Source organism: Dasypus novemcinctus, chromosome X, assembly GCF_030445035.2.
Source record: "Dasypus novemcinctus isolate mDasNov1 chromosome X, mDasNov1.1.hap2, whole genome shotgun sequence".
In the NCBI taxonomy this organism is placed as follows: Eukaryota; Metazoa; Chordata; class Mammalia; order Cingulata; family Dasypodidae; genus Dasypus; species Dasypus novemcinctus.
The window spans coordinates 148,804,616-148,816,045 of NC_080704.1; the positions used below are offsets into that span (position 1 = coordinate 148,804,616).

The 11,430-nt window shown below is 44.8% G+C and overlaps 1 protein-coding gene across 1 annotated transcript; it reads left to right on the top strand.

Annotated features, from left to right (window-relative positions):
• The first annotated feature begins 2,899 nt into the window (after positions 1–2,899).
• On the top strand, positions 2,900–11,152 carry ARHGAP36 (Rho GTPase activating protein 36). Its single transcript, XM_058291353.2, has 11 exons — positions 2,900–3,221; positions 4,434–4,499; positions 4,951–5,183; positions 5,447–5,639; positions 5,874–5,929; positions 6,155–6,305; positions 6,748–6,896; positions 7,067–7,243; positions 7,557–7,654; positions 7,787–7,893; positions 9,906–11,152. Exons 1-11 carry the CDS (start codon positions 2,969–2,971, stop codon positions 10,061–10,063), a joined length of 1,641 nt encoding a protein of 546 aa, XP_058147336.1. The 5' UTR covers positions 2,900–2,968; the 3' UTR covers positions 10,064–11,152.
• The last annotated feature ends 278 nt before the right edge of the window (positions 11,153–11,430 follow it).

Here is an 11,430-nt window from a genome sequence, read left to right on the forward strand (position 1 = left end):
CTATGTGCCTCTCACAGTGTTGAAGCCTGCTTACCCACCCCCCATAGCCCCGCCCATCTGGTTCTTGTTTGGGCATATTGGCCCTCCTTACTCTGCTTCTGTCTTGTATCCTACTGGTGCCTTGACGGAGTTGAAGGCAAGCAAGACAGTGCCAATTTTGCTGGCAGAACTGCAAAATATGATTTCTCTTAAGTTTAGTCCTGTATCTTTGAGCAGGAGGCAATGACAAACGGTTTATTCTAAGACCTTTGATTTCCTTCGGAATTGTAAGCATCCAGGCTGACTCATCTCTCAAAGGCTTCTCTCTCTCTCTCTCTTGATTGGTGGAATTTTGGGATTTTTTATTATTTTTTATGTTATTTTTGGGGGAGGATTTATTTTCATTCTGATTTTTGAAAGAACCAGCTATATGCTCCTTGGATGACCAGAGCTGGTAAGCCTCGGTAAGAAGAAATAGCTGAATCCTCAAGACAGGTACAAAAAATGTCTGAATTGGGGCAAAGGGAGAGGGGGAGCAATACTAGAAATGTTAAGCTAGACCTAGGTTGTTTGTATCAGATGAGACCTTTTACTGATAGGCTCCGGACTTGCCATTACTAATGGGGGATTGCTAAGGTGTTGTCCAGGGCTATGGTTAGATGCCATGCATGTGCCTTTGGTTACAATTGTCAGTTGTCATTGCTGTTTGGTGTTAAGGCTTGGGGGTTCAGTTTGGATCCAGAGAATGATGCTTTGCAGTTCAAGGAGCTTTAAAGTCCACTGATAAGGGTTTCCTTTTAGCTTGGTTAAGTAGCCATAGAAAGACCTCTTATCCTTTCTCATGCTGTACCTCATTTCTTTGGCAAGCATTTCTGATATGTATGACTTTGGCCATTAAAGAAAATGGGCAAAAGAGAATTTTGGAGACAGAAAAGGAGAGGTTTCTGTGAGTTGTTTTGTTTTGTTTTGACAGATGATAGCACATTCATTTAATTATTGAATAATGAACTCAGTCTCTCTGTCAAAATTGCACAATTTGATTTAAGCCACAAAATGATATATAGAATATTATTATGAAACTCCATGGGAGAGAGAAGCTCAGAAAAGTGACCTGCAGCCACTTGCCCTCTTCTCAAAGTTTTGTTCTCCATATCCCAAGTTATCTTCTCTATTAGGAACCAGTATCTATAAACTCACCAAACCATTAAACCTGGGAGCTAGCTCAAATTCTTTCCTTTCTTTTCCAATTTGAAAATTTTCCTAAGTCCTGTCAGTTCTACCCATAAGATCCATTCCCTGCCCCAGCCCCAGTGACAGTGAATAGTGTCAACATCTCTTGTCTCTTGGCCTATCTACCTACTTCAAGCCCTTTACCCCAAACCAGGTTATTTCCCAGCTATAGCTCTGACTCTCTGCCTCTGAGCCTAAAACCATGCAGTATTTCCCCATTGCCTTTAGGAAAAGGTCTTAACTCCTTAATGTGGCTTACAGGGCCATTCATGTTCTCATCCTTGCCTCTTCAGATTTATCTATTTCCACCCCTCTGTATAGCTTCAAGATTATGACAACTTCTCTCCCATCTCCTTGCTTTTGTATAGGCTGCTCTCTCTCCTGGACATCCCCCCTCCATATCTCCAGGCATACTTAGAGGTTTCCTCCTTTCTGCTGTTAGGACTTTGTTTATATCTTGGCTGTTTGACTTATCACAAGTCAATTACAAGGTTTTGTAAATTGTTGCTAACCTGTGTACCTATTTCATTGTACGGTAAAATTTTTTAATGAAAGTAATAGTATTATCTTATTTATCTTTGAATCTATCATTTCCTGGCACAAAGTGGGCAATTGATACAGGTTTCTTTTTAATCAATGAATGAATGAAAGAACAAATGAGTAATAGAGGTGAGGATGTACAGGAAAGAATGCTGTCTGAGATCCTCACTGAGAGCTGTATGAGATTGTGGGTAACATGGAGAACAGATATATAAAGCAGGTTTGCCAGTAGATGACAAACTTCACTCTGATCACCAATCCTCTATACTGATTCTCACTATAAATAGCCTGAAAATGATGTTTGTTTTGGAACAAATGGAATATTTTTAATGAAAAGTAATATAATCAATTTATACAATTTTTGGTAAATAGAGAAAAGGCAAAAGACAAACAAAATCCCACCACCTAACACAAACACTATTAGTACTTGAGTGCATTTCCTTTAGTCTTTTATTTCTGTGTATATTTTTCTTAACATAGTTGCAATCATAATGAATACAATTCTGTATTTATTGTTGAAAAGCTCTTTGTGAACATTATTTTAATGACAGCACATATTTCCATACTGTGGCCATTCCATAATTTATATAACTAGTTTCATTGGTGCTTAGTGTTTTGTGGGGTTTTTTTTTTTACTGTTATGGCTCATGTGCATATGGATTTTCCTATCTGTAGGAAGATTTCATTAGGATAGATTCCTAGAAGGGGAATTACTGATTGGGGTCAAAGGGCCTGGGGATGAGTTTTGGCTCAAAGTCAATGAGTTGTTTTGTGTTCTGGAAGAGTTGAACAAATTTCCAGTGTTTCTAATCTAGAGAGACGTGTCCATTTCACCCACCCTGACCAGCATGGAGTATTATTAAAAAATAAAAATAAACTTAATCAATGTTCTAATTAATTAATGGAAAATGCTACTTTCTTGTTGTTTTAATATATATTTTTAACATGAAAAAGGCTGTTTCTTTTCTTTTTATGTTTTTCTTTTCTTTTCTTTCTTTCTTTTCTTTTCTTTGGTTAACTATGATTTCTCTTTTGCTGACCTTTCAGGGTAGATTAAAAAAAAAATTTTTTTTAAATAAGCAACCAGAGGCAGGTCTACTTGAGGGTGAAGCCACCTCCCAGTTTTCCCTCCCCCTTTGCCCCCACCCCCATAGTTCCCTCAACCAGGTCCAGTGACAAATGGATGATGCAGCCTTGATAATAATCATTCGATTCCAGAATGGGTGGCTGCAGCCCTTTTCTCAAGGCAGCAAGGACACTATGCCCCAGAATCATGCCCCCTTTGCTGTTGCTGTCCGCCTTCATTTTTTTAGTGAGCGTCCTGGGAGGAGCCCCAGGACACAACCCGGACCGCAGGACGAAGATGATATCAATACACAGCCTCTCCGAGCTGGAGCGTCTGAAGCTGCAAGAGACTGCTTACCACGAACTCGTGGCCAGACATTTCCTCTCTGAATTCAATCCTGACAGAGGTGAGATAGATGTACCCCGGTGTGTGGCATCCTTGCCTTGGTGCGAGTGGACGCCCCCGGGCGTGACAGGACAGGTTGGGGGTCCAGGCGGGCGGGAGGGGCTCGTTTTGGGTTTCAGTCTCGCCGGTTGTCCCTGCGCCAGTAGAACCGGGAAGCCAGAGTTGAAGGGTTTTTTGTTGTTCGTTTGTTTTTTAAATGAATTCTGGAAAAGGTATTAGTAGAGTTGGGTCGAAGCCAGGGGGTTTGGTGGGCAGTAAGACTGACAAGCAGATGTCAGGGACAGCCAGATGGTTAGAAGACACGTGACGAGACAGACGCACTAGATGAAGTGCGAGATAAAGGCAGAACAAAACCCAGGTGCAGAGGGACACTCAGAGAGAGTACTGGGACAAGAGACAGAGCGGTCGAGAGGCAGATAAATAGAGATAGCGAGAGAGTGAGAGAGACGCGCCAAGCCGGGCGGAGAGCTGGAGGGCCGAAGGTGCACTGACAGTTCTGCCCACTTCTGCTCGCTGTAGGGTAAGCGGGGCGCTGCACAGGATAGGGCTCGAGCATTCCAGGGGTCTCAGGAGTGCCGACGCGGGTTCAGCTGCCAGGTCAGGAAAGGAGGGAGGGGGTCGCTAGCGCCCAAGGGCGCCCCTACAGGAATGAAAGCGCAAGGAGGACGGTTAGCTTGGCGCTGGCGACGGGGGCAGCCTGAACCGAGCTAAACAGAAGCGGAGCAGAACCCCGCAGGTAGCCGCCGTTGCCAGGGTCGGAGCTCTGGGACAGCCTGGTGCGGCCGGTTCTCTCGCCGCAGCACGGAGGGCTGACGGTGTCCTGGGTGCAAGAGCGCCCGCAGCATCCCCACTTTGTGATCCCCGCCCGTGGTGGCGTCACCGGCACAGCACTTCTCGCCTGTTGCACGGTTCGTGCGCCTCAGAGCATCCGAATTTAGGTTTTAAGCGTTTTTTGAGCGAATACTGGTGTGTCTCAAGATTCACAGTGTGCGCGCGGCGCCTTGGGTTGGTTTGGTTGAATTCTTGGAGTTTCATGTGTGGTCGATAGGATTGGTCCCCTCGTCAGAAGGGGAAACTGAGGCTGGGAGAAAGTAAAGCACTTTATGCGGAATAGACGGGGTTGTTTGCTCCCCTCCGGCTGAATGCACAGCGATGCTTCAGTCACTATTAAGTCCTACTTGTGTGAATGTGCGTGTCTTTTCTTTTTCTGTAGCTCTACCTATTGACCGTCCAAACACCTTTGAGAAGTGGTTTCTGATTCTGAGAGGTCAGCAGAGAGGTGAGGGTCTCTAATGGGGAGCTACATCCCTCTTGTATTGTCCCTGGCTACTGGCAAATGGGCGTTGCCCACTGTTCTCCCCCCCCCCCCCCCCCGCCCCCCAGCCTGAAACCCCCTAGGGGATGATTTCCGGAAATGGCGCACTAATTGCAAGTACGTGTCGAGGTCACCTCAGACCTGCCTATTCTTTCTCGGTGGAACCACCCCAAACAGACCAAGACCTGAAGAAATCTCCCTCACTGTTTCAAGGTGGTCACCGAGCTGAGGCCTTTTGCCAAGCCACTGCAGGATCTTTTCTGCTTGCTTCCCAGGGACGGGTTTTGTGTATCTAAAGGGGTGGGGTTGGCTGCCAGCAGTGGCTTAGAGGACTGCTACAGTCCCTGCAGTTCCTCCTGACTTAAGCGCCGCGGGACTTAGAAGTTTCTGTGTCTTTCTCTCCGTGGCCCCTCAGTCGTGTCACTCAAGACTTTTGGCATTCGTCTGGAAGAGGTGCTGGTGAATGAGCTTACCCGCCGCAAGCATCTTGAACTAAGAGCAGTGATGCAGATCGAAGACCCCACCCGGCAGGCTGCGGGCCGTCGAGGAAACGTGGTGCAAAGGATGTTTGGCCGCATCAGGCGCTTTTTCAGTCGGAGGCGGAACGAACCCTCCTTGCCCAGGGAGTTCACTCGCCGTGGGCGTCGAGTGAGTTAAACACCCACAGGTTTCTGTTAGAGACCCTTTCTGAGGGACAGTTAGCTGTAGGGATGTGGGGCAGGAGGATCAAGGTCTGTGTCCTCGGAGGGAGGGAGAGCTGAACAGAACAGAGTGGGAATGTTGTAATCAGCTTGCCACAGAGAGGTCTTCTGTACTGAATTTCACACAGTCCCCTTCCTCTGCAAGACCCCAGGAAGATCCCAGGGGATTTCCTGCACCCCCATTTAAAAATGATCTGTGTTTCTCCATAGGGTGCAGTATCTGTGGACAGCCTGGCTGAGTTGGAAGATGGGGCTCTGCTGCTGCAGACTCTGCAACTTTCCAAGATTTCATTTCCAATTGGCCAGAGACTTCTGGGATCCAAAAGGAAAATGAGCCTCAATCCAATTGCCAAACAAATCCCTCAGGTTGTTGAGGCTTGCTGCAGTTTCATTGAGAAACATGGTAAGGTGGGGTCTGCAAGTGATTGCTGAACCAAGGAAGGAGACAATTAAACGGAAGGGGGGGAGGTTTCTAAAAACGGGGAAATTGGATGAGAAAAGATGTCCTGGGCTGAAGGACTTGGAGAATATTCTTCTGCATCTAGTTGAGGTGGGGACATAGCAGGGGAAGAAAAGGAAAGTGCCATGGGGAAGGGAGCCAGAAATGTGCTTAGTATCCTCTCGTCTTTTTTTTCAGGCTTAAGCACAGTGGGGATTTTCACCCTTGAATACTCTGAGGAGAGAGTGCGCCAGGTAAATTGGCTATGTTAACCCTTTTGCTAAGTAAAAGCATGAGGTGGGGAGAGTGTCACATCTGGTCCAGTGAGCAAGGTCTTCTTTCTAGCCTCTTGGCCCATCATATTTTCAGCTACCTCAACTTAAGTTTAGGACTTGTTGAAGAAATGGCCAGGATGGTGTCTGTGGTGGTAGGGCATACAGTCTGTGTCTTCCCCATCCCCCCTCCTTTTTCTTTTTTAGCTCCGTGAAGAATTTGATCAAGGTCTGGATGTAGTGCTGGATGAAAATCAGAATGTTCATGATGTGGCTGCACTCCTCAAGGAATTTTTTCGTGACATGAAGGACTCTCTGCTGCCAGATGATCTATACATGTCTTTCCTCCTGACAGCAAGTAAGTCTTCTGCCTTGCCCAGTTAGATAAGGAAAGGACATAGAATAAGGGATGTAAGGGGGTCTTGGGACAGAGCTCATGCTTCAGGACACCAAGAAACTAAGACAAGATGAACATCTGAAGATGGACTTGTCTGGTATCACTTAATATTCCATTATAAGTCTGTGGCTTGGAAATTTCTCTAGATCCTGTGTACCCTCTCAGGGTTCAAGGCAAAGAAGAACTTGGACTTTACAGAGTTGGTCTGCCTTTGATAGGAGCACTTCTTGCTTTCAGGGTTCCTGAGCTCAAATACTTTGGGAATGAGCAAAGGCAAGATGTCTGGGTACTCTCTCTCTCTCCATAAGCTTTAGCAATTTTCAAGAAGAATTACATCTGTCTTGGTATCAGGCTGCTGCCTAGGCTAGCACACCTGAGCCAGTCCCTGCTTTCTTTCCTCCAGCTCTGAAGCCCCAGGATCAGCTTTCTGCTCTGCAATTGCTGGTCTACTTGATGCCACCCTGCCATAGTGATACCCTGGAACGTCTGCTGAAGGCTCTGCATAAAATTACTGAGAACTGCGAAGACTCCATTGGCATTGATGGACAGTTGGTAAAAGGCTCTGGAACAGGGTAGTGAGGGCTATGTTCAGTAGTGGCTATGCATGGGAGTATATGAGATAGAGAGAGACAGAGAGGGACAAAATAAAAAAGAGATATATCTATCTGCATAACTTCCGGTGCTACCCCAGTGTCAATCACTTTTTGCTTTCCTTTACCTAGGTTCCAGGCAACCGTATGACTTCCACCAATTTGGCTTTGGTGTTTGGATCTGCTCTCTTGAAGAAGGGGAGGTTTGCAAAGAGGGAGACCAGGAAGACAAGGCTGGGGATTGATCACTATGTTGCTTCTGTCAATGTAGTCCGTGCCATGATTGATAACTGGGATATCCTATTCCAGGTATGTGCAAGTTTTGAAACCACTTATTTCACTGCTCCTTCTCCTGTTCACAAGGCAAGGAATGGTTATACTCACATCCCTAAAGGTAGACAAAAGAGGCAGTCACACAATCTCTTAGTCTAGAAATTCTGCGCCCTCCCCTTAGCTGATAATAATGCTTTCAGTCCTGCTGAAGAGAGTAGCCTTGATTAGAATATTAGTATAGGCATCACTGAGCATCCAGGAGGTCAGAGTTGGGTTTGGTTACATGATAAAGAAGAATATAAATGAAACAATATGATATAATAAAGGCTAACATTGATTTTACCCACAGGTGCCTCCCCATATCCAGCGGCAAGTTGCTAAGCGTGTGTGGAAATCCAGTCCTGAAGCCCTTGATTTTATCAGACGCAGGAATTTGAGAAAGATCCAGTGAGTGTTTTCTGGGTTTGTTTATGGTCAGCCTGAGGCAGAACCTGTTACAGGGGGCTTCAGCAGCAAACCATATTGTTAGTTCACCCAAGTCTATGAACTAACATGCTTTTCAAATCCTTTCCCATTCAGGAGTGCACGGATCAAGATGGAAGAGGACGCTTTACTTTCTGATCCAGTGGAAAACTCTGCTGAAATCCAGGCTGCTGTCCTTGCTCAAAGCAAACCCTTTGATGAAGGTAAGTTCCCTGCTAGCAGTCAGACCCTTACTGAAGGTCAGGCCCTTGCTGATAGTCAGTCCTTTGCTGAAGGTCAGGCCCTTACTGAAGGCCAGGTCCTTGCTGAAGATGAGCCCCTTGAGGGACATGAGTCCTCTGAGGCAGATGTGTCAGTCAATGAAGAACTAGTATTTGAATATCTTAATGAAGTAGTAGTCTTTGGAGAAGTCCAAGGTCTTGAGATCCCAAATGATCTTGAGAATCAAGGCCCATATCTTGAAAGTATACCAAAGCTTGATGAAAAAGAAGAGGAGGATGATGACAATACCCTGAATTTTGATCATCTGCCTACCCTTGAAGATATTCTAGAACCTGATAATGAAATTCCAGAACTCACTGAGATCCCAGACTTTGAAGAAATACCACATTTTGACATGGTTCCAGGTCCTGAAAGAGTCCCAGATGCACAGGAAAACCTGAACCCTGAAGAAAACCCTTACCATGACCTTGAGGAGGAACCAGATGTTGAAGATTATCAAAATCTTGTCCTTGCAGAAATTCCCTATCTTGATGTAATCCCAAACAATGAAGAAGCCTCAGATACTAATGAAATCCTAGACCATTCAGATGCCTCAGATAATGATGAAAATCCAGATTCTGAAGAAGTCTCTTATCTAGAAGAGGTACCTGCCATTGATGAAGGCCCCAATGATGAAGCCTCAAATGTTGAAGAAATCCAAGACCATGAAGAAGCCACAGAGGTCAGTGGGATTTCAGAATCTGAAGAAGACCTTGATTATGAAGAAGTCCCATCCCTTCATGTGGTTCCAAGCCCTGAAGAAGGAGCTCATGATCAGGAAATCCCAAATAATGAATCCCCAGAGGTTAATGGACTCTCAGACTCAGAAGAAGACCCCAATCTCGAAGAGGTCCCTGCTTTTGATGGGATACAGAATGATGAAGACTCAGAAGACTCAGATGCTGAAGAAATCCCAGATAATGAAGAAGCTCCAGAAGTCAATGGAATTGCAGGCTCTGAAGAAGAGTCCCACCTTGAAGCGGTCCCAGTTCTCCATGTGGTCACAAACCCTGAAGATCCCCTGATTTTTATGAAATTCAAGACCACAAAGAATCCTTGGATTTCAGTGGAACCCCAAATAATGAAGAAATGTCACATAGTGAGGAATTTTCAGGCCACGAAGAAGCCTCTGTTATCAGTGGAGTCCAAGACTCTGAAGAAAGCCCTGATTTTGAAGAAGACTCAATTCTCAGTCTAGTTCAAAAGCCTAGGGATACCCCAATTCATAACAAAATTCCAGATTCTCTGAAAGACCTGGTCAACACTTTTGAAGAAGATCAGGTTCTCAATGTGTCTCCAGAGCCTGAAGATATCTCCATTCTCAACACAATTCCAGATCCTCAGCAAGACCTGGCTGTCAACCTTGAAGAAGTCATGAATTTGGAAGAAGTCCTAATGCCTAACAATCTCAACCTTAAAGAAATTAAGACTTCAAAGGCAATCCAGTTCCACAAAAAAGATGCAGATATTTCATTTCCTGTAGATACCAACCTCCATATAAACAAGCCTCAGCCTAGCCAAGTCCTTCCAAGAGACATTGAAGAGTGATACCTGCTTTCTCCCCTCTATGAAGTGCTGTAAGCTTCTAGCCCAGCTTTGTTACTCATTTGTTTAGGAAAAGTAGTTTAGCTAATTGTAAGGTGGAGGTGGTTGTTAGGAGACCTCCCTCTTCCTGGCCCCTCTGTTGGTATTTTTCATTTGCTTTGAGCTAGGGGTATCTGTTTCACTCTCTTTGTTTCCCAATACACCAGCTTCCATAGTGGGCTTAGGTTTAGAGATCTATATTCTACTGTTAGAGCACATTTCTCTCATGTCGAATGGGGATAATTATTACTGTCTTACCTTTTTGCTTCAGATTGTATTTGAAGCTCAAAATTAGGTCTTAGTTCCTTGGTTGATGTACAAAATATGAAGTCTAGAAACATAAGGAGTTAATATTGTTACTATTTTCCAGGTTCCTCTGAGGAGCCAGCTGTGCCTTCTGGCACTGCCCATTCCCATGACGATGAGGAAGGAGCGGGTAACCCTCCCATTCTGGGGCAAGACCGCCCATTGCTCCGTGTGCCCCAGGAGAAGGAGGCCAAAGCTGGCATCGGCTACTTCTTTCCTTAGATGTTTTTCCTTCTAGAAGGTGCCAGATGGGGAAAAGGGTGGGGGTAGACCTGGAATGTCACAGGAAACATTACAGAGAGTCTTGAAGGTAAAGATCTGAGGGTAAGAAGGAGTTCCATCCTGATGCTCGGGTCTGGTTGGGAATTCCAAAATCACTGCCAGCCCCTTCAGTGGGGATGCTTGGTTCCTTCAGGTGGTAAAAGCAGAGATGTTTCTGTGCCATGCCCAGGCTCCCTGGTGCTACCCTGCCTTTCCCTTTTAACCCTGATCCTGGCTTTTCTTCACTGCAGCCCTTCCTTTAATTGATGTAACATTTGTGGTAAACATCTGTCCCAGAGAAGCTCACAAATCTTGAGGTGCTTTCCCTTCCCCAAAGGGGATTGCATGCTTTTCCTGACTTTCCTACCTTCCTCCTAAGAGCTCAATTGGAAAGACCCTCAAGAGGCATGCTAGGATGTGAGGTTAGCCTCCTGACAGCTGACAATTAATGCTAAATAAACTATGTCACACCAACTCATAGCCGTGTCTCCACAACAATTCCACCACCTCAGGATAAACATGCATTTTCCAAACTATTTAGATTGATGGCTTGTCAAATAGCCACTCCCAAATTTCTGTGCAGTTTTGCTCAGGCCAAGTCATCAGGGAAACCTCAAGAGTAAATCCAACTAGCTATTCTTGGGTCAATAGTTAGAGGAAAAATTTGGATTTATTACCTGGGCAGCTGGTGTTGCATCTTGTTGTCAGAAAAACAACTAGTTAGGTACAGACACATAGTTCCAAGTAGCTCAAATCACCTGATTTCAAATGTTTTTATCTATCGTCTCTGTAGTTCCTCTATGCAGGACGGTACAAATTTGCGGGATATGTTCTGGTAACACACAAATATGGGTTATGTCTGACATCCAAAATGATAGCTGATATTGGTGGGTAACAACTGCTAAGTTTCATAGAACGGAGAATGTATTGTATTGAGGGATAGAAATTGATTATACAATGGGTAACAACACAGAGCTCGAAGATTTGTGATTGTTAAAACTTCTCTGGCATTTAATCATTAATAAACATCTGTATTGTGACAGCAGCATATTCATGCTTACTGTGTAATTTTTAAATTTGGGAGGTGAGTTCTAAATCTCTGACTGGAAAGTTGAAGGGTAAAAGGAGGCAGTTAAAGTGAATTAGGGAGGGAATGAAATGGAATAAAGAGGAAAAATGGAGTAGAAGGGAATATTTTATTCATGGAATAAAGGGAAGAGGATGAAGTAGAATAAAGGAGAGAGGGAAGCATGGGATAGAGGTGAGAAGGTGACATGGAATAAAGAAGAGGGGTGAAATAGAATAGAAGTGAAGATGAAGTAGAATAG

What these genes read in the sequence shown, in the direction of transcription:
- ARHGAP36 (XM_058291353.2), top strand. Translation starts at nt 2,969, where the DNA reads ATGGGTGGCTGCAGCCCTTTTCTCAAGGCAGCAAGGACACTATGCCCC. An exon ending in TGAATTCAATCCTGACAGAG is followed by an intron (nt 3,222 to 4,433) that starts GTGAGATAGATG and finishes CTTTTTCTGTAG; the next exon opens with CTCTACCTATTGACCGTCCA. An exon ending in AAGCAAACCCTTTGATGAAG is followed by an intron (nt 7,894 to 9,905) that starts GTAAGTTCCCTG and finishes ACTATTTTCCAG; the next exon opens with GTTCCTCTGAGGAGCCAGCT.